General features: G+C 35.2%; 1 protein-coding gene across 5 annotated transcripts in view; it reads left to right on the plus strand.

The window, feature by feature from the left end:
• Positions 1–20,624, plus strand: part of INTS9 (integrator complex subunit 9) — a 129,674-nt gene that overhangs the window by 57,949 nt on the left and 51,101 nt on the right. For all 5 annotated transcript variants that reach the window (XM_074287558.1, XM_074287555.1, XM_074287557.1 and 2 more), the window contains 5 exons: positions 3,312–3,432; positions 5,159–5,293; positions 10,808–10,919; positions 15,718–15,898; positions 20,230–20,290. In XM_074287558.1, the coding sequence (XP_074143659.1) occupies positions 3,312–3,432; positions 5,159–5,293; positions 10,808–10,919; positions 15,718–15,898; positions 20,230–20,290 (610 nt within the window). The remainder of the gene's footprint in view (positions 1–3,311; positions 3,433–5,158; positions 5,294–10,807; positions 10,920–15,717; positions 15,899–20,229; positions 20,291–20,624) is intronic.

Here is a 20,624-nt window from a genome sequence, read left to right on the forward strand (position 1 = left end):
CAGAAAGATTAGGGCTGGATAATTGGATTTGAGAATCATCATAGAGATGATAATTGAATCCATGGGAGCTGATGAAATCACCAAGTGAAATAACCTAGGGGAAGAAGAGCAGACAACCCAGGATGGAGCCCTGTCAGACACTTGAGTTAAAGGGTATGACACAGAAGATCCAGCAGAGGAGATGGAGAAGGAACGTGGGCAGAGATCCAGAAGAGAATAGCATCTGAAAACAGAAAGAAGTGAATGAATATCCAAGAAAAGAGGGCAATCAGTAATATCACAGGCTTCATCTTAAAGGATGAAAATGGAGAAACGCCTTTGCTGGGGTAAATGAACAGGTTACATCAAGATTTCTAACAAGGAGGAGACAGGGAAGCACCTAGGAGACAAGGAAAAATTGTAGGTAGGGGAAGAGAGTAGAGATGAGAAAGAAGACAGTTTTTTGGAGAACACAGGAGGAATGGAACGGGATCCCTTGTATTTGTAGAGAGATTTGTGAGACAAGAGTAAAAGAAGAGATAGTCAATCCCACCTTCAGTGAACTTCAGTGGCTCCCTTTTGCTTTTAGCATTAAATATAAACTACTAGTTAGCTTTTAAAACCCTCCCTAACTTGGCCCTGACTTACCTCTCTAATTTTTATACTTTACTCCTTTTCTCTCTTATGGACACAGCCAAAGTGGCCTTCTTTTTATCACAAATGATATTCTCCCTGTCGTAGCACCTTTGTGCTTGGAGTGAGTGTATGTCCTATTAGAACCCCTTGTTTCCTTCAAAACAAGCCACACTTTCTATACAAACTTATTGGAGGTAAGGACTGGTTGGTGAACAAGGAAAGGAAGATATAAGGGAACACATAAATAGAAATCCCCAAATATTGGGTTGAGGATTATAGAAAAGAGAACTCTAAGCCTGCTTAATTTAACTGCTGAACTCTTTGAGAGTTTATTAGCTTGTTGAGAACATTAACATCTTTGCATAGATTGAAAAATATTCAGCCTCAGAAGAATAGAGTTTGTTGATAATGGTGGTAGACAGAAAGATTTTGAAAATAGCAAGAAATATACCTACCCATTAGTACAACAAACGCAGGACTGAGGAAACTATGTCCATGCTGAAGAAGGAAATTCAAAGTCACAAAGTTTTTACCTGTGCTTCTTGCCTGTAGTTCCTATACACCATGACTATTAATATGTTCTTTCCACTATATCCTAGGTTTTAATTTTCTCAAAAACCTTCAGTGGTGTTCTGTTTTTGCTAGTAATACAGACACCTTAGTTGAGCATTTTTTTCCTGTCCTATTTCATATTAATCCTTTCTTTTTAGGCATGAAATGTCTTGATGTACTCCCTTTTCACTTCTACCTTTCAGAATCTGTCTCTTTTTCCAAGATTCTCAACTCAGGTACACCTTCTTCCATGTCAACTTCCCTCTTCCCCTCCATATGAAAATGTTCTTTTTCTCCTTAAATTTTCCTAAAGCATTTTAGCATTCTCCTTTGAGAAATTAAAAAAAAAAAACAACAGATGAGGAGGAATATTTTCTAGGTCTGGGAGATACAGCCAGTGCAGTGGCACAGAGTAGTGCCTTGTTGTATTGAAGAAATAGCAAATAGGTCACTATTGCTAGATTACAGAGTGTATGTAGAAAAGGGGAATTTAAGAGGGTACTAGGGAACCACTGGAGTTCATTGAATGGAGTTAGAGGGGAAGGAGCACTAAGAGGGTCAGACATGCTACAGGAAGATCAGAAGTAGAAAGGAATGATGAGAGACTTGAACCAAGGAAGCTAGTTAAGAGGCTATTGTAATAGTCAAGAAGAGAAGCAATAAAGATTTGGGGCAGAATAAGTGGAAATAAAAAGGATACAAGATGCTATAAAGTTAGCAATGGCAACATATATAGTCTCACAAACCAAGTAGGCTTAGATTCAGTTCCTTCATGTGGCATATAGGGGCTTCCCATAGCTCCACCAAATTTTGCCAAAAAGGATTGGACAAACCACTTGATCTCATTTACTTATTTGTTTATTTATTTAGAGCTTGGGTGCAAAATCAAAGGAAAAAAAGTGAAAGATAGAAAAAAGGAAAAAAAACAAACATTGTCATGTGCCCTGCAGAACATCAAGGATGATTCAAGATATGTAATAAAAATTTTCTATTTCAAAGAGATATACATAATAATAAAAGGCTTTGTATTCATACCCATTCATCTTTGTTTTCTTGCAGATTTTTTAAATTATTATTTTGTGGTGTCTGTTCACTTTTTACTTTATGCTTTTCCCTCACCCCCAATATTCCCTAAGCAGGCTATAGTTAAGCACAGATATACATATGTGTACCCTCTCTTTTTTAATTACTTAAACTTTCTGAGGCTCAGGAAGTTCCCTAAGATTTTATTTGTTAAAAGAGAAAGAGAAAGGGAACAAGTACTTGTTAAGCACCAACTATTTGTGCCAGTCCCTGTGGTAAGCATTTCACAAATATTATCTATTTGATCTTCATAAAAACCCTGAGAGGTTAATACTATTATTATCACTATTTTACAGCTGATGAAACTGAGGTATGCAAAAGTTAAGTGAAGTGACTTGTTGAGGGTTACATAATAAGTATCTGAGGTTGGATTTGAACTTAAGGTCCCGTGTTCTTATATACTATGCTATTTAGCTGTCTCCTAAGTTACAAGTTGTTACAAATGAGTCCATTCTTTACATAGTTCTTTTTTGTGTCCACTTCCCAGTTGGTTTATAAGTTCCTTAAGGACATAAACTGTTTCGGTGTATCTTTCTGAGGGATATAGGACTCAATTGACATTCACAAATTATTTATTGATAAATAAATGATAATTGTGATAACTATTTATGTAAATATCCTTAATTAATAAATAAGTAAATCAGCCCAAATATTTATGCAAAGAAAAAGGTTGTTAACACCATTTTATCAGTTGACAAACTGAGACAAGGTGAATTGGAATTACTTGGCCTACATAGATAGTGAGTCACTATTCTCTTATAAATAGACTCCAGACTCTTATAGACTCCACTAATTGCTTTTTCTTTAGGACAAATTATAATTTTAATATTTCTTATCATTGCTATCAAATATTATAAATAGTACTCTTTTCTGTGTTCTTTTATACCAAACTTTTTTGTTCAACACAGACCTCCATTTCAGTTCTATATCTTATTTATTCTATGTCCAGAGTCTATTTTGGTGTTTTTGGTGAAAACAAGAGAAGGTTTTATTTTAAGGAAAATTGTTCAGACACAAAATGATGTATGTTGTGTAACAGATACCATATTGCATATTCACAGACTGTTACCTGCTCCTCTCAAGGATGCAGTGGAAGTTTCAACTTGGAGAAGGTGCTACACGATGCAAGAAGTGAATTCTGCTCTCAGTAAAATCCAGCTTGTGGGCTATTCTCAGAAAATTGTGAGTGCTAATTTAACATCGGTGATTTATGAGGAACTAAAATCCATAATGTTCTTCTGAAGCTATAAGAATCCTTTAGTTTCCTTTCCTTGAAGTCTCTAAATCCCCAGAGGCCCCACTCTGATGCATAAAAAGTGAATAGGTAAAGCACAGAGTTGACAGCTAGTGGATCATTTGTCACTTTCTCCTATCCTCCCAACGGCAAAATTCAAAGTTATTTGGTAGTGACTTCCCCTTCCTGTAACTGTCCAATTTCTTTGTTCCAATAAAGAAGGAGTTGAGTCTTTCCTGTTCCTGATACTCTTCTCTGGTATCTGTTCCCATTTGATTAGAGCAATGAGAATTTCCTTAGAAATTTTGGAAAAACAAAAAGGAAGTGTTGAGCATAACAGAAAGCCCTGGAAAAATCTGACAGACGTTTCTTTGAAACAGTACTCAAGTGACCGCATATCTCTGCCAAATTTTGCCAAGAGTCATTCACTCATAGATTTGCTGCCCAAACAAACCCTGAAGCAACATTTTAAAAGTATTGGTATTTCTTCCATCTTCTAAAGGATCATCATTTTTACTCATTGTATCAATAGTCATTATGTGCATGATGTATACAAATGGACTAAACCCAAGGGACATGTAAAAACAAGAGAATTTATACCTTTCAGTGGTGATCATGTGGACTTTTTTAATAGTATTTTTTTCCCCAGATACATGAATAGTTTTCTGTTAAGATTACAAGGTGATAACTCAAAAGAAAGGGGGAGATGTTAGGATTACAAGGTGATAACTCAGGTTGTCCAAATAATTCTCTAGATCAGAATTCACACCTTTGGTTCAGGCCTTTGAAAGGAGTTTGCACCTTTAAACTTCTGGGGAGGAGTTTACATGTTTAAAGGAGTTTGCACCTTTAAGAGGAGCAAGCTCATTGGTCGAAGTATTTTTCCACAAGCCCCTGAGTTCTCACATGCCCATTTTCTTCGAGGATAAAAGAGGCAACATTGAGCCTGGAGAAGAGTCTAGTCTGGGATTGAGTTTAGCTGGCACAAAGGAAAAGATTTTACAGAAAAGAGATCTCCTCCCAGAGAAGGATTATAACTTAGAGACGTCAGGGCCTTTACAGTTTTCCAAATACATTTTTGTAAAACTTTGTGCTCTAAATTTTTCTCCTTTCTTCTCTTACCTGCTCCTTTCCCAAGACAGCAAGTAACCTGATATAAGTTAAATATGTACAGTCCTTTTAAACATATTTCCATATTTGTCATGGTGTACAAGAAAAATCACACCAAAAGGAGGAAAAAAACCACAAGAAAGAAAAAAACAAAAAAGGTGAAATTACTATGCTTCAGTACACATTTGCTCTCTCTCTGAGTGTGATTGGCATATTGGAATTCTCTTGAATCACCACATTGAGAAGAGTCAAATTCATCACAGTTGATCATATAATCTTGTGCAATATTCTCCTGGTTCTGCTCACTTCACTTAGCAACAGTTCATGTAGTCTTTCCAGGCTTTTCTGAAATCAGTTTGCCCATTATTTCTTATAGGATGATTATATTCCATTACCTTCATATACCATGACTTATTCAGCCATTCCCCAAATGAAGGATGTCCACTCAATTTCCAGTTACTTCTGACTGATTTATTTTAAACTATTTTCATTTTGAAAGAAAGAAAATACAGATGCATATAATATGGTTTTTAGCTTCAAAAATAATTTTATTCTGCTTTACAGGAACTTTTTGGTGCAGTACAGGTGACTCCCCTTAGCTCTGGATATGCACTTGGAAGTTCCAACTGGATTATTCAGTCACATTATGAGAAGGTGTCTTATGTGTCTGGCTCTTCTTTGCTTACTACACACCCCCAGGTATTTTCTCTCTTCTTCTTGACAATTTAGTAATTAAAAGTTATTTAATACCAGCTGTACTCTATAAGCTCTTACCATCTTCCAGTTAAAGAGATGCTTTTTATGCAAAGTAGGCTATTCTCATGTATCAGACTAGAACCAAATTTAGGTGGAGGTCTATATTAAATAGCCAAGTACAATCAGCAGAAGTATGAAAACAAAAATAGTATTTTTATCATAGGCATTAATCATCTTCACAGTATTTATAGTTACAAAGGATTTGGAGGTTATTTTTATAAACTCTAGCTATATGAAACATAAACTGCTTTGGGAACTTTGATACTTAAAAAGAGAAAAGAGATTCTGGTACTTTGGGTGGATAGACAAAAATCAAATAGGATAAAAAGACTTAATTATGTCCAAGTTATCTTAGTAGGGAAATAGAGATTACTTTGCTACTCTTAATGAGTTCAAGTCACCAGATATAGATGAATTATATCCAAAGGTACTAAAAGAATTGGCAGATATAATTGCTAAAGTACATGCTGAACTAAAAGAGTTATCATTAATGGTCCAATGCAAACTTAAAACAACCAGTCTAATCTAATGTCCCAGAAATCTATGCCTAACCTGATGTTATTTTATATTTTTTACAAATGACTTGTATAAAGGCATAGAGAACTTGTTTATCAAATTTATAAAGGCTGGCAGACAATATGCATTTCTTAAATGCTTACTGTGTGTCAGACACTAAGTACTAGGATAGAAATAGTAGCCAAAAGAAATGCAGTCCTTACTCTCTAAGAAGTTACATACTAATCGGGAAAGAAAATACATGAAAAGGAGCTGAGAAGGGAGGAATCCCTGTAAGAGCCTAGTAGTAAAGTTGGGAGAATCAGAATGACAGATAGAAGGAGAATGAAGTATAACCTATCTAGACCCATCCCTCAAATAAAGGCCATTGGACAGAACTCATCAAGGGGAGTGTTGTAGAATGATGTCATCTTTATAGAAGATATTAAGCTATGAGGGTTAACTTTTGCACTAATTAAGAGTTAGAATATATAAATATTTTGACAGGTTGGAATATTGGGTTGTTAACTAGTAAGATGAAAACATAAATATAAAATCTCAATTTCAGAAAAGTTCGGAGGTATGAAATGGGGGAGATATACCATAGAGATCTTTAGCTTATCATATACTAAAAAACACATTATCTTCCTGTTCCCCCCAAATTCACCCTTCTTTTGTTTTCTTGTTTCTGTCAAGGATACATTCTTCTTTCTCTCCCACAATTCTAATAAGTTATGAAATCTCAACTATTCCACATCTTTCACATATATCCCATTTCCTCCAGTCAAACAGAATTCTCCAACTCCTTTGCTCAAAAAGCTACCACAGCCCACAAACAAAGTACAAAATTTTTTATTTGGCATTTAAAGCCCTTCAGAATTTGGCAACAACTTAGACTCTTCCAAGCTGATTATATGTTATTCCCATTTATATACTCTGTTCTGGCTAACCTGTCCTTCTCACTGTTTCCCATACACAATATGCAATCTCTCACCCCTATACCTTTGAATAGATTGTTCTTCCTCTATCCCTGAAATGTATTGTTTCCTTTCTTCTAGCATTTGAAATGCCTAGCTTTCTTCAGAACTCAGCTCGTGTCATTTTCTACTAAAGTCCTTCCCTCAAATGCTAGTAGCTCCCTTAAAAATTACTTTGTATATATCTTGTATTTTTTTATATGTATACATGTCATTTCCTCCCCCAAAGAATAAAGTTTTTGAGGGCAGGAACTTTTGTTTTTGTGTCTGTTATTGCAATGGCAATAACTAAAGGAGAGAAATTTATTGTGCATTCTTCAAAGTACAAAGTGTGAGAATTTATTGACAAAGTATAATACAGAGAAAAGTGAATCAAAGATGAATAGGTGCATTGACAAAAAACAAACAAACACTGAGACAGATTATTAGGAAAAAAAGATGGTAAGTTTGGTGGTTCAAAATGTAAATCCAAATCCAAGCAATATTGCTGGTAGGAAATGAAGCACTAACTAGGTTACTGAGCCCTCTTTATTAAGTAGGAGCTTTGGGAATGTTTTGCTCCTCCATCACATGGAGGTATGAGCATCAAAACTTATGTATTTTCCTTGACAGGTTTCCTGATGATAAGCTTATACAATGCTTAAAGGATTGCAAAGCACTTGATAATGTATTATCTCATTTGATCTTCTGGTACATTTTGCCTTTTAGAAAGCTTTCCACCAAAGATAGCATGCAATTTCATTAGCAAACTTCCTAAATTCCTCGTTTTAGTAAATATTTATTCCCATAACATTTTACAGTTGTTATCGTTGACATCAAAACTGTTGACAGCTTTGAGAACTGCCAATGCCTCAAGAAATCCAGACAATCCTTGTTAAAATGAAATGATGTCTAAAAACAAGTGACAAAGGTTGCTGAGAGTTAGGTTGCTATTCTCAAAGGTGGTGTTTCTAGTGCCAGCATTGCCGTCTCTGTGGTGGACAGTCCTTAATGCTCTAGAAAGGACTTTGAAAGCCAGGCAAAATAGTTTTGATTTCATGTGGTTGAAAATAAGTAGCCTTTTAAGCTTTTAGAGAAGGGGACTTATATACTGAAATGTCTACTTTAAGAAGGTAATTTGGGAGTAATATGCTATATAAATTGGCAGGGTTAAAGCCCAAGTACAGAGTAGGTATAGGAAGCTATTGCAATAAGCAAGCATAATGTAAACAGGACCTAGATTAGGGCAATGGCATTAACAAAGGAGAGAAATTTATTGTGTGTTCTTTAAAGTACAAAGTGTAAGAATTTATTGACAAAGTTTAAGACAGGGAAAAATGAATCAGATGAGGTGCATTGACAAAAAGAAGAAACACTGAAACAGAGATTATTAGGAAAAGAAAATGATAAAATTGGTGGTTCATTCCTAAATTTCCAATTAAAGTATATCATTGGCAAGTACAAAGAGTAATCTGGGATTACTATGAAAACAGACCTAAGGAAATAGATTTCAGTTACTAGCACAAAAGTAATAGGTAATGCCTTGGAAAAGCTCTTGAAAAATTGTGTAAGGACACAACCTTCAGAAGGTTAATTAATTTGACAGCTCTGTGGAAAATGGATTAGAGAGGAGAAGTTACTGTAAATTGAAAAAATGGGAAAATAGTTTCTGCATAACAATTCATCTATGGAAATATATCCATTTGTAGAATTACGAACAGTCTTGCCCAAGCTAGAAGATGAGGGATGACAAACAGATAGCCAAAATATTCCAGTAATATCCATGTAATAGCAGAAAAAAAAATGAGGAAAACTTCTACTATGTTAGATAGACTTCCCATGGCAATTATAAGGGAGAACATGGACAAGTATTGCACTTTCTACAATATTCTTAACAGTGCCTCAATGTTTCAGGGTTGATCAGTGCTGTTTTTGTTTTTTTTATTAACAAATGTGGTGGTGAACTATTAGATTTATAGAATAATTTTATATAGTGGATCCTGCATTTAAAAACAGGTTTTCATTTTCATTTAGGTATTTGCAAAAAAAAATATTCCTATGTGAAACTCTTGGTGAGTAGTCATGATATGGTCATGATACCCCATTATACTTTTTCAGAGTACCCTCTTTTTTTTTTATTGATTTTTTTTTTTTATGATTTTGTACAATTTTTCAAGAAATATTCCATGGCTTCACCTATTACCTCTATGCTGGTAACTCTAAAAATCTTTTTTTTTTTTTTGCTAAGACAATTGGGGTTACGTGACTTGCCCAGGCTCACACAGCTAGTTTTAAGTGTCTGAGGTCCGATTTGAACTCAGGTCTTTGTAACTTCAGGATTGGTGCTCTATCCACCTAGCTGCCCCCTTAAAAATCTATTTCTTTAGGTCTGTTTTATTGTTCATCTCCAGCTTTTTGGTGCTAAAGTGGAGAATCTGAGGTAACAGTTTCGTTTGGAAAGTGGCATTAAAAGCCTTTTTTTTTTTTAAACCTCTTTTTAATATTAACATTAGAAATCAGCTGATTTGACTTAATCATATGTCATCACCATCCAAAAAAGCATTATTTTTATTGCTGTATTAGCATCTACCAGTTGATTTGTTGCTTGCAGACATTTAATTTTTGTAGGAAGAAAATATTACAGGCTAAAACTGGGAAGGTTAATATTATTTTCAGGTTTCAAGTTTGCTTTTTGTCGTGTTTCCTGTCATAACAAGAGATTTAATGTTGTCATTCCTGTTTGTTTGCTGCTTACTCCATCTCTATCAGCTGATATACTTTAACATCCAATTTCTCTTTTGGCTTCTTTTCCTTCTCTGGATGATGTGGAAATATATATACACATATATATATATATTCATTTATTTACTGACCCTTATCTGGAGACAGGTTCATTTATATATATATACATATCAGCTTTGCCCAAACAAGGTACCAATATGGTCATTTCAAAACCTTATCTAGGGAACTCCACCACAGTGGAACCTAACTAAGAGAACCAGTCATATTATACTGGGAGTCATCTCCATTCCTGCAGTTGGCTTCCCTATTGGAGTTTGGCTCCATATATACCAGGACAGAGAACAATCAGTCACCACCATTTACCTCAAACCACATACAGAAGAACTCTGGACATTCTGATTTTAACACTTAAGGAATTTACTCTCTTTATCAGGCATTCATGTAATGATAGAAGATGGGGGGGAAATCATTCTTTCAAAGGGACAGCTTGTGTTATCAAAGCATTTGACAAAGTCTGTCAAAAGATGGTAAGCAAAAACCCAGGAAAATATAGCGCAACAAAATATGGAAAGAGAAAGATTAAAGGGAAGGACATTATCAAAACTATCAAATGTGATAGAAGGAGCAAGAAAGATGAATACTGAGAAAAAGCTATTGGATTTGGTTATAAAGTGACTGGTGTAAATTATTCTTAAGGAGTTTCACAAGCATAAGGCTCTGTGTTAAGTACCAAGTATAAAAAGACTAAAATGAAACAGTTTCTTCCCTCAGTATGTGTGCATATAAGGATATATGAAATAAATGCATTGAATTGGGAGTAGGATAAAAAAATTCATATGAGTGGCCCTTGAGTTGAAAAATACAAGGATTTTAAGGTACAAATGGAAGGAAAAGAGATAATTCCAAGGCCTCAGAAACAACAAATACAAAACCACAGAGATGGAAAATGTGAAAGAAGTTAGCCAGTAGAGAAGATATTGAAAGGCTTTGAAAGAGGTGGAAATAAGTGAAGCAGTGGTCCTGAGATAGGAGAAAAAAAAACAAGCAAAGGAAAAGGATCTCCTCCTCCTCTGTGACACTGGCATTTTCATAGAGAAACCTATTTGCTAGGCCATCATTCTGCTTCAGTACCAATAAAGCAGGCCTGAGAATTAGAAGCTGTTGCTCTTTCATTGGAATCTATCTCTAACGTGCCTTCCTTTCTCTTTCTGCTGCTTTTTTGCATATAAAAATTCTTTAACTAATTTTCTTTGGTCTCTTTCAGCCCATGGACCAAACTTCTCTCAAAAACAGTGATGTTCTCATTCTGACAGGACTCACCCAGATCCCAACAGCAAATCCTGATGGCATGGTAGGAGAATTTTGCAGCAATTTGGGTATGTAGCCATGAAAAAAAAAATCCTAAAATAGATATTTTTAAATACTTAAAGGAATGAATATAGGAACCATTTATTAAACTCTTATTGTTTCCTAAAAACTCAGGATACAAACAAAAATGTGCAAGAGATCCTGCTCTTTAAGAACTCACATTCTAATGACAGCACATGTGAAAGGGCATTTGGCTCCAAGTCATTTGGAAAGAGCCCATGCTTTTTATGTAAAGCAGATGTTAATGCTTTTTCTTTAATAAAATCATGACATGTTGAATCTTTTGGTACTTCCAAGGCTTTTGAGGATAAGAACTTTTGTGTTCTTGGTCTTCAGTAGCTATGGCTAAGATCATCATAGGAGCAGCTGCCAGGCTACATCTCCACAGAGGCTACTTTCCTAGATGAGGGCACTGAACTGAAAGCATTGTTATTTTCAAGGCTTTTGTTTGAATAACCGGGGCTGTCCCTAGCAAGATAGAGGGGAAGATGGTGGTTGTGAAAATAATAGTAGTTTTCCAGAAAAAAATTCAGCTCTTCTAACCTAAGCCAAAAGGTCTGTCCCAAGATGAGCTTTTCCTTGCCAGCATCTTCTGATTGCATTTTTCTGTATTAGTCATTACCAGAAGAGTGATTTATTTAGAACTGGGAATAAGAGAGGGCTTTTGGAAGCAATGTCTAAACTGTTCCTTCCAGTAGACTGTGTTAAATAAAAAACAAAAACCCTCTGGTAACGATTCTAGAAAAAGGAGGGGGAGAAGCCTTTGTATAACTTTATGAATTACAATCTGATTTATAGCCTGCATTTCCCATCCCATTCTTCTATCCCTACTTTGCTTAATAAAATAACTCCGTGTTTAAAAAAAATAATAATAATAATAATAGTAGTTTGATTTCTTTGATATATATCTCTCAGGGTGCCTCTGCTTCAGCTGAGCTGATTTACCTGTCCTATGGGTAGCATTTATTTGTTAATTGGTGGGGATGATTGAGTCCTGCTGCTCAGGTGTTGCTTCTCTGGATAAGGAATATGAGGGCTGGAGTGGAAGCAGCATACCTCTATAATTAACCTCTTTCTTTCAGCCTAGTATTTCCTGCACCATATCCATTTAGTTTGAAAAAGATATTTATCCACTCTACTTAATTCCATATTCTAGCTTTCATTTTCCCACCATCCCAAGTTCCTGCTCCAGACATGGATTAGGAGGTAGAATTTTTAGCATTTTCTATAACAAATTCTGCCATTGTTTTTCCATTTGTATAAATAATAAAGAATTATTACATATTCTTATGAGAGGCTTTTAAAATTGGATTTGGGGAATGTAAAAAGTGAGAAATGAGAGATCCATTCAATAGGACTTTAGGAAACTATAGCCTATGTGGAATCATATTAGATCTGAAATCATGACAATGGTATGGTTAAAGTAATTTTTTTTTTAATTGTGGGTGTTTTTGTTTGTGTACATCTGTGTGTGAGTATACTTATGTGTGGTTTAAATAACCAGTAGAGTATTACATTTTATTTACTACCCAGAAGGAATTTGATAGCTTTGTTGTTGTTGTTGTTGTTTTTTGTAACAATGACAACAACAACAACAACAAAATAAAAACAACTACAAAATCTATATCTGATACAGATAATTAGATTGTTTTCCAAAAAGGAAAGCAGTCCAGCTATTTTATCCATGGGAACTTATTGGTATAATCTCTAGGAGGGAAATTGAAAACAAAATTCTTTCACATTTGCTTGGCTAATGGTGCTTTCTAGAATTCTAGTTAACCCTTCTAATCACCAGTGACCATGTAGCTCTTAGCCATACATACCTAGAAAATGTGAAGTAAGAATCAGAGTGCGGCTTTACTCTGAGAAAGTTACTTAAGTTCTCCATGTCTTAATTTCTTCATCAATAAATTTAGAAACCCCTAAGGTTCCTTCTAGTTCAAAATCCATGGTATATTTTCAACTATGAATTAACCTTTTAACCCCAGTGAAGGGACATTTATTTGACTGTTTTATATTCTCCTTTAAATTAGAATCTTGTAGGGGTATGTAGGTGACGCAATGGGTAGAGCACCAGCCCTGAAGTCAGGAAGACCTGAATTCAAATTTAACCTCAGATTTGACACTTAACAGTTCATAGCTGTGTGATCCTGGGCAAGTCACTTAACCTCAGGGGAAAAGAAAGTAGAATTTTGCATTTGATCTAGTTGAATAAAAGTATAACTAATTAAGACTTTCTTGGGTACCTATTATGACTCTATGGAATTTAAAAATCTTAAAGAAAAAAAAAGAAAAGAAAGAAAGTAAAAAGAAAAAAAATTGGATGGATGAGTAGATGGATGAGAAAGTGTATTGTCCAGTTGAGGATATATATATATATATTTAAAACCATAAAGATCATCACCAGGCAGAGTACAGACTCTGAGCTGGATGTAATCAACTTCCCTCTTATCTAGAACAAGGTAACTAATCCCTTGGGATTTCATTTTCCTCTGATGTTACTTCCAAAATTGAATTTTTTTAAATATTTTAAGCAGATTCTGTAGCAGTTCAGAGAAGGTTGAAATAATCAAAAAAGAAAAGAATTGAGTTTTCCAAATATAGGGAATAATAATTATTTGCATTTAATTATGACTTTAAGGTTTTTACAAAGCAAGAGTTTGAAACTAGATCTCTTCCCTCCAAGTTCAGTGTTGTTCTCACTATAGCAAATGATTACAACACATTGTCTATCCCTATAGGCAAAAGAGAAAAGAAAAATTGTTCCATTTAAGAAGCATGACCAAAGTTGGGAATGTATGTAGGATAACATGTGGACATTGAAGAGATCAGCCTAGCTAGAACAGAGGGCTGTGTTTGAGAGTAATGGGCAAAGTTATAAATTGGGTAATGCCAAATTATAAAAGGGCTTTTATCAGTCAAGTAATCAATAAGCATTTATTACATCCTAGGCATTATGTAAGCACTAAAGATACAAAGAAAGGCAAAAGACAGTCCCTGTTCCCAAGGAGCTTACAGTTCTAATGGGAGAAAAAACATTTGAACAACTGTACAAACAAGTTTTATATATAGGATAAATTGAAACTAATCAGCGGGAAGGCACTAGCATTATCAGAAATTATATAAGACTTCTTGTAGAGGGTAGCATTATGGCTGAAACTTAAGGACACAGGGAAATCAGGAAGCAGAAAAGAGAGTATTATTACAGACATGAGAGACAGCCAGAACAACAATAAGGAAATCAATATCTCTGGATTACAGTATACCTGAGGGTGAGTAAGATGGGAGGGACCAGATTAAGAAGGGCTTTAAACCTCAAACAGAGGCTTTTACATTTCCTCTTGAAAATAAGAAGGAGCCACTGAAGTTTATTAAAGGTATGATGTGGGGAGAATGATATAGACAGAACTTTGCTTTAAGATAATCAGTTTGACATCTGAGTAGAAGATAGAATGAGTGGAGAAATATTTTAAGCATAGAGACCAAGCTATTGCAGCAGTTCAGGAATGAGATGATTAGGACTTGGACAGTTAGCACTGTAAGAGAAAGGGAAGTATACAGGAGAGATGAAAAGAAGGTAAAACTGACAGAACTTCACCACCCATTGGATGTGGGGGCTATGAGTCATTAGTCAAGTGTGATCTCTAAATTGTGTTCCTGAATGACTACAAGAGTGATAGTATCTTACCAATCATATGGAAGTTAGGAAGAAGGGAGGTTTTAGGAGAGAAAGAAAACATGAGGCTGGGAGAGAAATGACATGTTTGTAGGCAACAAGGAAGAAGTCAATAGATGGGGAGTAATTGAAGATAAGTGGTAGTGGGGATAATGGCATCAACAATCTTCTGGAAAAGATGTATAAAATGGGAGCCACTTGTGTGTATAGACCTTGGCAAGGAGAGAGGCCACCTTATCATTTGAGGTGTGAATAATGGAGGAGATGTGATGAGGAGGGGAGAGGGAACTCTTGGCAGATAGCCTCAGCTGATAAGGTGTAGGGAAGGAGAACCGGGAGAAGTTTGAGGAGAGATGAAGAGGTTTGGAAAAACTGTCATGGTATAGGATAGTGAGTCATTTAGGGAGGTGTAAAAAGGATTACCTTGCAATAACAAGGTCCTGGTTGAGCCTATATAACATAAATTTGTAATGGACCAAGTCAGTATAATTTTTATTCAGTAATATATTAGCAGGAATAAAGGCAATGGATTTGAAAGTAATCCAAGCCTGAAATTTGGCAAGATAAAAATCAGAAATAGTATTAGGGGATAAGGGACTCTGGAAAAAAGGACAGTGTATAGTTAGTTCTCCAAGGGATCAAGATGGAGAAGGGAGGAATGTCTATCCAGTACTGGGTTTTTGACCTGAAGAAGAACTTAAGAGGTAGTGGGATTTGGGGTTGTTACAAGGGTAAAGAATAGGCTTTGGGGTTGCAAGGCAGAGGGAAAAATGAAATGACAAGAATTTCAGAGTCCATGAACGTGAAAGTGGAACATTTATGGATACTGCCAAGTGGAATATTTGTGGGTTGCCATATTTGAATATATTTGAATGAAAAGAGGAGAAACTCATGGGAGATGAGGAAATTAAGCCTGATGAGCCTGGCAAAGGATTGTGAAGAGCAAAAGAAAATTGACTGTTGCATAAGAAGTAGGAAGTTGTTAGAGAAAATGAAGTGATATAATAAATTGAAAATCAGATAAAACAAAAAAAAGGATGCGTATTATTTAGAAAGTTTTCATACTGCCCCTTTTCTAAAATATACCTTTGATTTCTTTTTTACATTTCCTCCTGCCTTCATTCCTCTAGCTCTGACAGTACGGAATGGTGGTAATGTGTTGATCCCCTGTTATCCATCTGGAGTGATCTATGACCTCTTGGAATGCCTCTATCAGTACATCGACTCAGCTGGTCTCTCCAATGTCCCCTTCTACTTCATCTCTCCTGTTGCCAACAGCTCACTTGAGTTTGCCCAGATTTTTGCTGAATGGTACGTATCAGTATTCATCCTCCTCATGGGGTAGTACCTCTGTTATGGAGAATAGAGTTTTAATTTCTCTCAGGCAAATGTGTGGTATTAATTTGACTGTCAGGCCACTCCCTTGAGGGCAAGTGCTTAAAAGATTCATGTCTGACATTTCAAACAACCATGTTAACATTTGACCAATAGTGGCTGAATCTTCAGTCACCCCCAGACAAGTCTCACATTTAAATTCATTTATAGCTATAGGGAGCTTAGAGTTAATGATAACCTGAAAAAATATATTAAAAGACACCTAAATAAAAAGCAGTGTTAATGTTTTCTCTAAAGATGGCAGGATCATCACTGTCAACTATAAATAGGCTTTTTCATGTGCCTTGGAACTTGTAACATCTTAGCTGCTGGGGGAAAATATATCTTTGTAGAAACAAGCAAGTAAATGTGATTTAGAGGTGTGTTTTTTTCTTTAAACACAAAGTGTTTTACTCATCTTTCTTTTGAGAATGGGAAAATTAATACTTTTAAAGAATGCTATTAAGAGTAAAAAATATACTTAAATTGTTGGATTTTTTTTTTAAATCATGAAGAAAAATGAAGTAAGGAAAAAAGAGAATAGGATACAATGAGATGATAGTAAAGGCATCTCTATGCACATAGAGATGAAGACAGAATGAGGAAAGTTAGAAGAAAACAGGTGGTAGCCTAGAAAGAATAACACCTTTGTAGTAAGAATGCCTTAGTTCAAACTTTGTTTCTGCCCCCAGAAAATCTTATTTCACTTCCCCTTCAGTAAAATAAGAGGATCACATTAGCTTACTCCAAAGTCCCTTTCAGCTCTAAGACTATGATCTTATAATATTAAAGGCAGAACAAAACATCTGTTGCTGCTACTTTTGTGAGGGGAAAAAAAGGTATGTTTATTTTTTAAGTGATAAATATTGCTGGAATTTGTTGTAAAAATTATTTTAATTTCTGTACATCATCTCATTTTCTGGAAAAGGAAAAGCTTCCTGCTTGGAAAAAAAAATCCAGAACATTTATTATTATTTTACAGAAAACTTCTAACTGTAAAAAATTATTGTGTTGGTTAACACAACCTTTTTTAACCTTGATACACTTTACTTACCTGGGGTCATTTATTGATATTTACCAGTTGATGTGGGATGGATTAAACCATGCTCAGGACTAGAGGTCCAGTGTGCCATGTGTTCATATATGGAATTATCTTTGCATGGTGGAAGAGTTTCTCTTGTTAAATAACAAAACATGGCCATGAAGATTTGTTGCAGTTTCAGTTTGCTTGTACTATTTACCAAACCATAGATACCATTTTTTAAAATGGATATGTGGGTATAATTGGCAATTGTGACCTTTTCTGATTATGTTGGCTTTTTCTCTCCTTTCGTCACTATTGAGGCCTATTTTCCTTTTTTTCTGAAAAAAGAAAAAGAAGATACCAAAAGCCTTTGTCTTTCTACAGTCTTAGATCTTAAAACAGAGATAGAAGGCTCATTGAACTTAATTCTCTTATTTTACTTTTCTTGTTAGTTTTACCTCTATTTATCCCTCTATTAATGCAGTTTTCTCTGATTCTTCTCAAAAATATAATTTAGGTTGTTTATTATTCTTTCCATCTTTAATAGTTTCATTGCCTTTACATCCCTTTGTAATTTGTGATTTGCCATTTGTAATCTTGCTGCTATGTAGTCATGGTTTTTTTATTTATATTAGTCTTTAGTTTCCTGGCCTAATTTCCCCTTTTCTGCTTTTTCCTTTTATTCTGCTGCTATGTAGAGAACTCTGGATTCAGCCAGCTTGTTCAGTTACTATAATTGCATAGTTTATTCCTGAATGTGTACAGCATTCTGTAAGGATGTGGTTCCCGCAAAACAAGAGAAGGGAATTGTAAATGGGCGGGCACAGCGCAACAGGAGATTTGAGTGGCCCAGAAGTATTCTCTGTGGATATAGGACTGCCCTGTGGGTGGGATCTTGGCCAATTTGAGATAGCTTCGTAATGGGTGATGGCCCTTTCACTGGTTGGCTGTGTGTGTGACCTCACAGGCCTTTTATAAGCCCACTGCAGACAGCAGTCGCTCTCTTTTACCTGGCGCTCTTTAACCTCGCTCCCTAGCCTGGGGTAGCCAAGCCAAGCAGATGGATAGCCAAGAGGTAAGGAGTTTGGTAGAGAACATGTGGGTCCAGACCAGGTGTTCACTAGGGAACCAACAAGTCAGGGCATTATGTGAGTAGGTATAATAAAGGCTTTTAAGATTACATGTGGCTGTTCTTGAGTGTACTACCGGTTATTAAACTATAGATTCAAGAAATCATGGCCAGAGACCTTTGAAGGCCTCAGAGGCGGTGAGCCAGGTAGAGTTGACACTACAAAGGTCAGTGGTCAAAGGTACTCTGTTGGGCCTTGGACAGACTGGTAATTGTAAGTGTCAGGAGAGCATGTTACACTTTTCTTTTTTGGCAATTTCTAAGATTTGAATTATTGGCCCTTCTTTCTAGGAGGTTCTTCCTATATGAGCCTGATAAAATTTGTCATCTTCTTAATGTAATTGACTTTTCTCTTTGGACATTGATTTCATTCATTACGCTTTTTGCAGAGTTCAAATCCTGCTTCAGACACCTTTACAAACTCTGACTCTGAACACATCACTTAACCTTTGTGTGCTTTAGTTTCCTCATCTATAAGAGGGGGATAATAATGACATCTAACTTCCCAGAGTTGTAATGAGTTTGCAAAGAACTTTATGAACCTTTAAATGCTGTATAAATGCTAACTAGTAATGGTAATCTTAGCCAAATAATAACATAAGAATAGAGCATTAGAGCTTCTCAGGATCATTGATTTATAGCTGGAAGAGACTTTAAAAGTCACTGATGATCTCCACTCATTTGCCCTTTCATAAAGCCTTTTTTTTTTTTTAATTTTCATGAATTTGTGGCAACTTTTGGCTCATCCAGTTAATGAATTTTTATCTGTGCTGATGCTTTAAGGCAGAGGTAGTTCTTTCATTTATCTCCAGAGAGAACCACCAACACTTGGTCCCTTCCCTTGAAATTCTCTAGGCCTTAAGTAAAATTATCCTATATTCCCTGCAGATCCCTATATGTTTTGGAATGCCAATTCCTTAAGAACAAGAACAATTGTTAACTCCTGAATAACAAAAACAATGCTTTATTTATCTTATTTATTTCATCTCTCTCATCATCTAACATAGCACTTTATATACTAGAAACATTTAAATATTTGATGAAAATAATATATATCAGAGAGAGCAAGTGAGAAGGGAAAGGAGATGTGATGGATGAGTCAAATCAGCAGTGACCACATAGCATCCTCACCATTCTGCTTATTTATAAACTTAATAGAACATCTTTCCTAGCAACCTCATAATAATAATTCATATTTATGTGGAAATTTTAGTTTTGCAAATCGATGACACTACGAAAATAGGTTGTGCATGTCCATTTCTCAAGTAAGAAAACTTGAGTTTTTGACTTATATGAAGTCACATAGTAAATGTGTCCCAGATAGGATTTGAATTCAGATCTTGTGACTACATTCATTGATCTGTCTACTTCACACCACCCGCTATAGATCAAGTTGCTACAACTACCTTTTAACTTCTTTCACTTCTTAGGCTAAAAATATTACACTTGTCTCTACATGTTAAAAAAAACTCCTTCCCCAAAGATAATATTCACTAGAATTGTTGGATATCCTATTTAATAGTGTTTTGGTATATTTTTTAGAATCAGTATCCAGATGAGCACTAATGACAAATCTGTTCAGGTTTATCTTTTAAAATACAAAGAAAAAATTCAGATAACCTTAGTCCTTCACAGTGTCTTTAAAAATCTGGCTTGAGGAATCAATTTTTGTTTTAGTGAAATAGTGCTTTCTGCAAAATGAAGGTCATAGAGAACACATTGATAAAAGAGGAAAGACTATTGGTTGGATTTACTCCCTGAGTCTGCATTTTCCATATTGCTTTGGCTAGAATAACTGCTTATTTAAGTTAACAAACATTTATTAATAACGTTAGATAGTACAATACATTAAGAAACTATTTTTAAACTTTGTTATCAAAGCAGCCTATTTTTGAGGATAATTTTTAAAGCACATTTTTTAAAAGATCAAATTCAAAACACTTTATTCTCAGTACCCGTAGCTTTTGTAGATTGGTAGGATTCACTATCAAGAAAATATTTGTTAAACAGTGCAGAATTTCTTGTCTGAAGTGTCACCAGTAGGTGGCAACTAGTACCAAAAGAATGTTTTGCCTAATACACTGACATATAACTCATTTTTTTCTTTTTTAAAAGGCTTTGTCACAACAAACAGACCAAGGTGTATCTCCCAGAACCCCCATTTCCTCACGCAGAGGTAAGATAATTAGGATTTAATAATGCAGGGTTGGAAGGAAATGGAGGGTAGTTAATTAGGTATGGGTAGAAATGGCAATCAACCAGATGAAAATTAAAGAATTAAGAATATAAAGTGAAGAAATTTCAATGGATTTTTCTGTGTTTTCTGAAAAGTATTATAATTAAACTTCTATTCATTTTAATATATTTGGGATGCATTCCCTTCTTATTTCTGCTTACCAGAACCTATAACTTCTTTTGAGGTTCCATGCAATGTCACCTTCTCCATAAAACTTTGTTATAGTTAATAATGCTCACTTCTTCCCTAGATTGCCTTCTGTTTACTTTCTTTT

Source organism: Sminthopsis crassicaudata, chromosome 2 (genome assembly GCF_048593235.1).
Source record: "Sminthopsis crassicaudata isolate SCR6 chromosome 2, ASM4859323v1, whole genome shotgun sequence".
In the NCBI taxonomy this organism is placed as follows: Eukaryota; Metazoa; Chordata; class Mammalia; order Dasyuromorphia; family Dasyuridae; genus Sminthopsis; species Sminthopsis crassicaudata.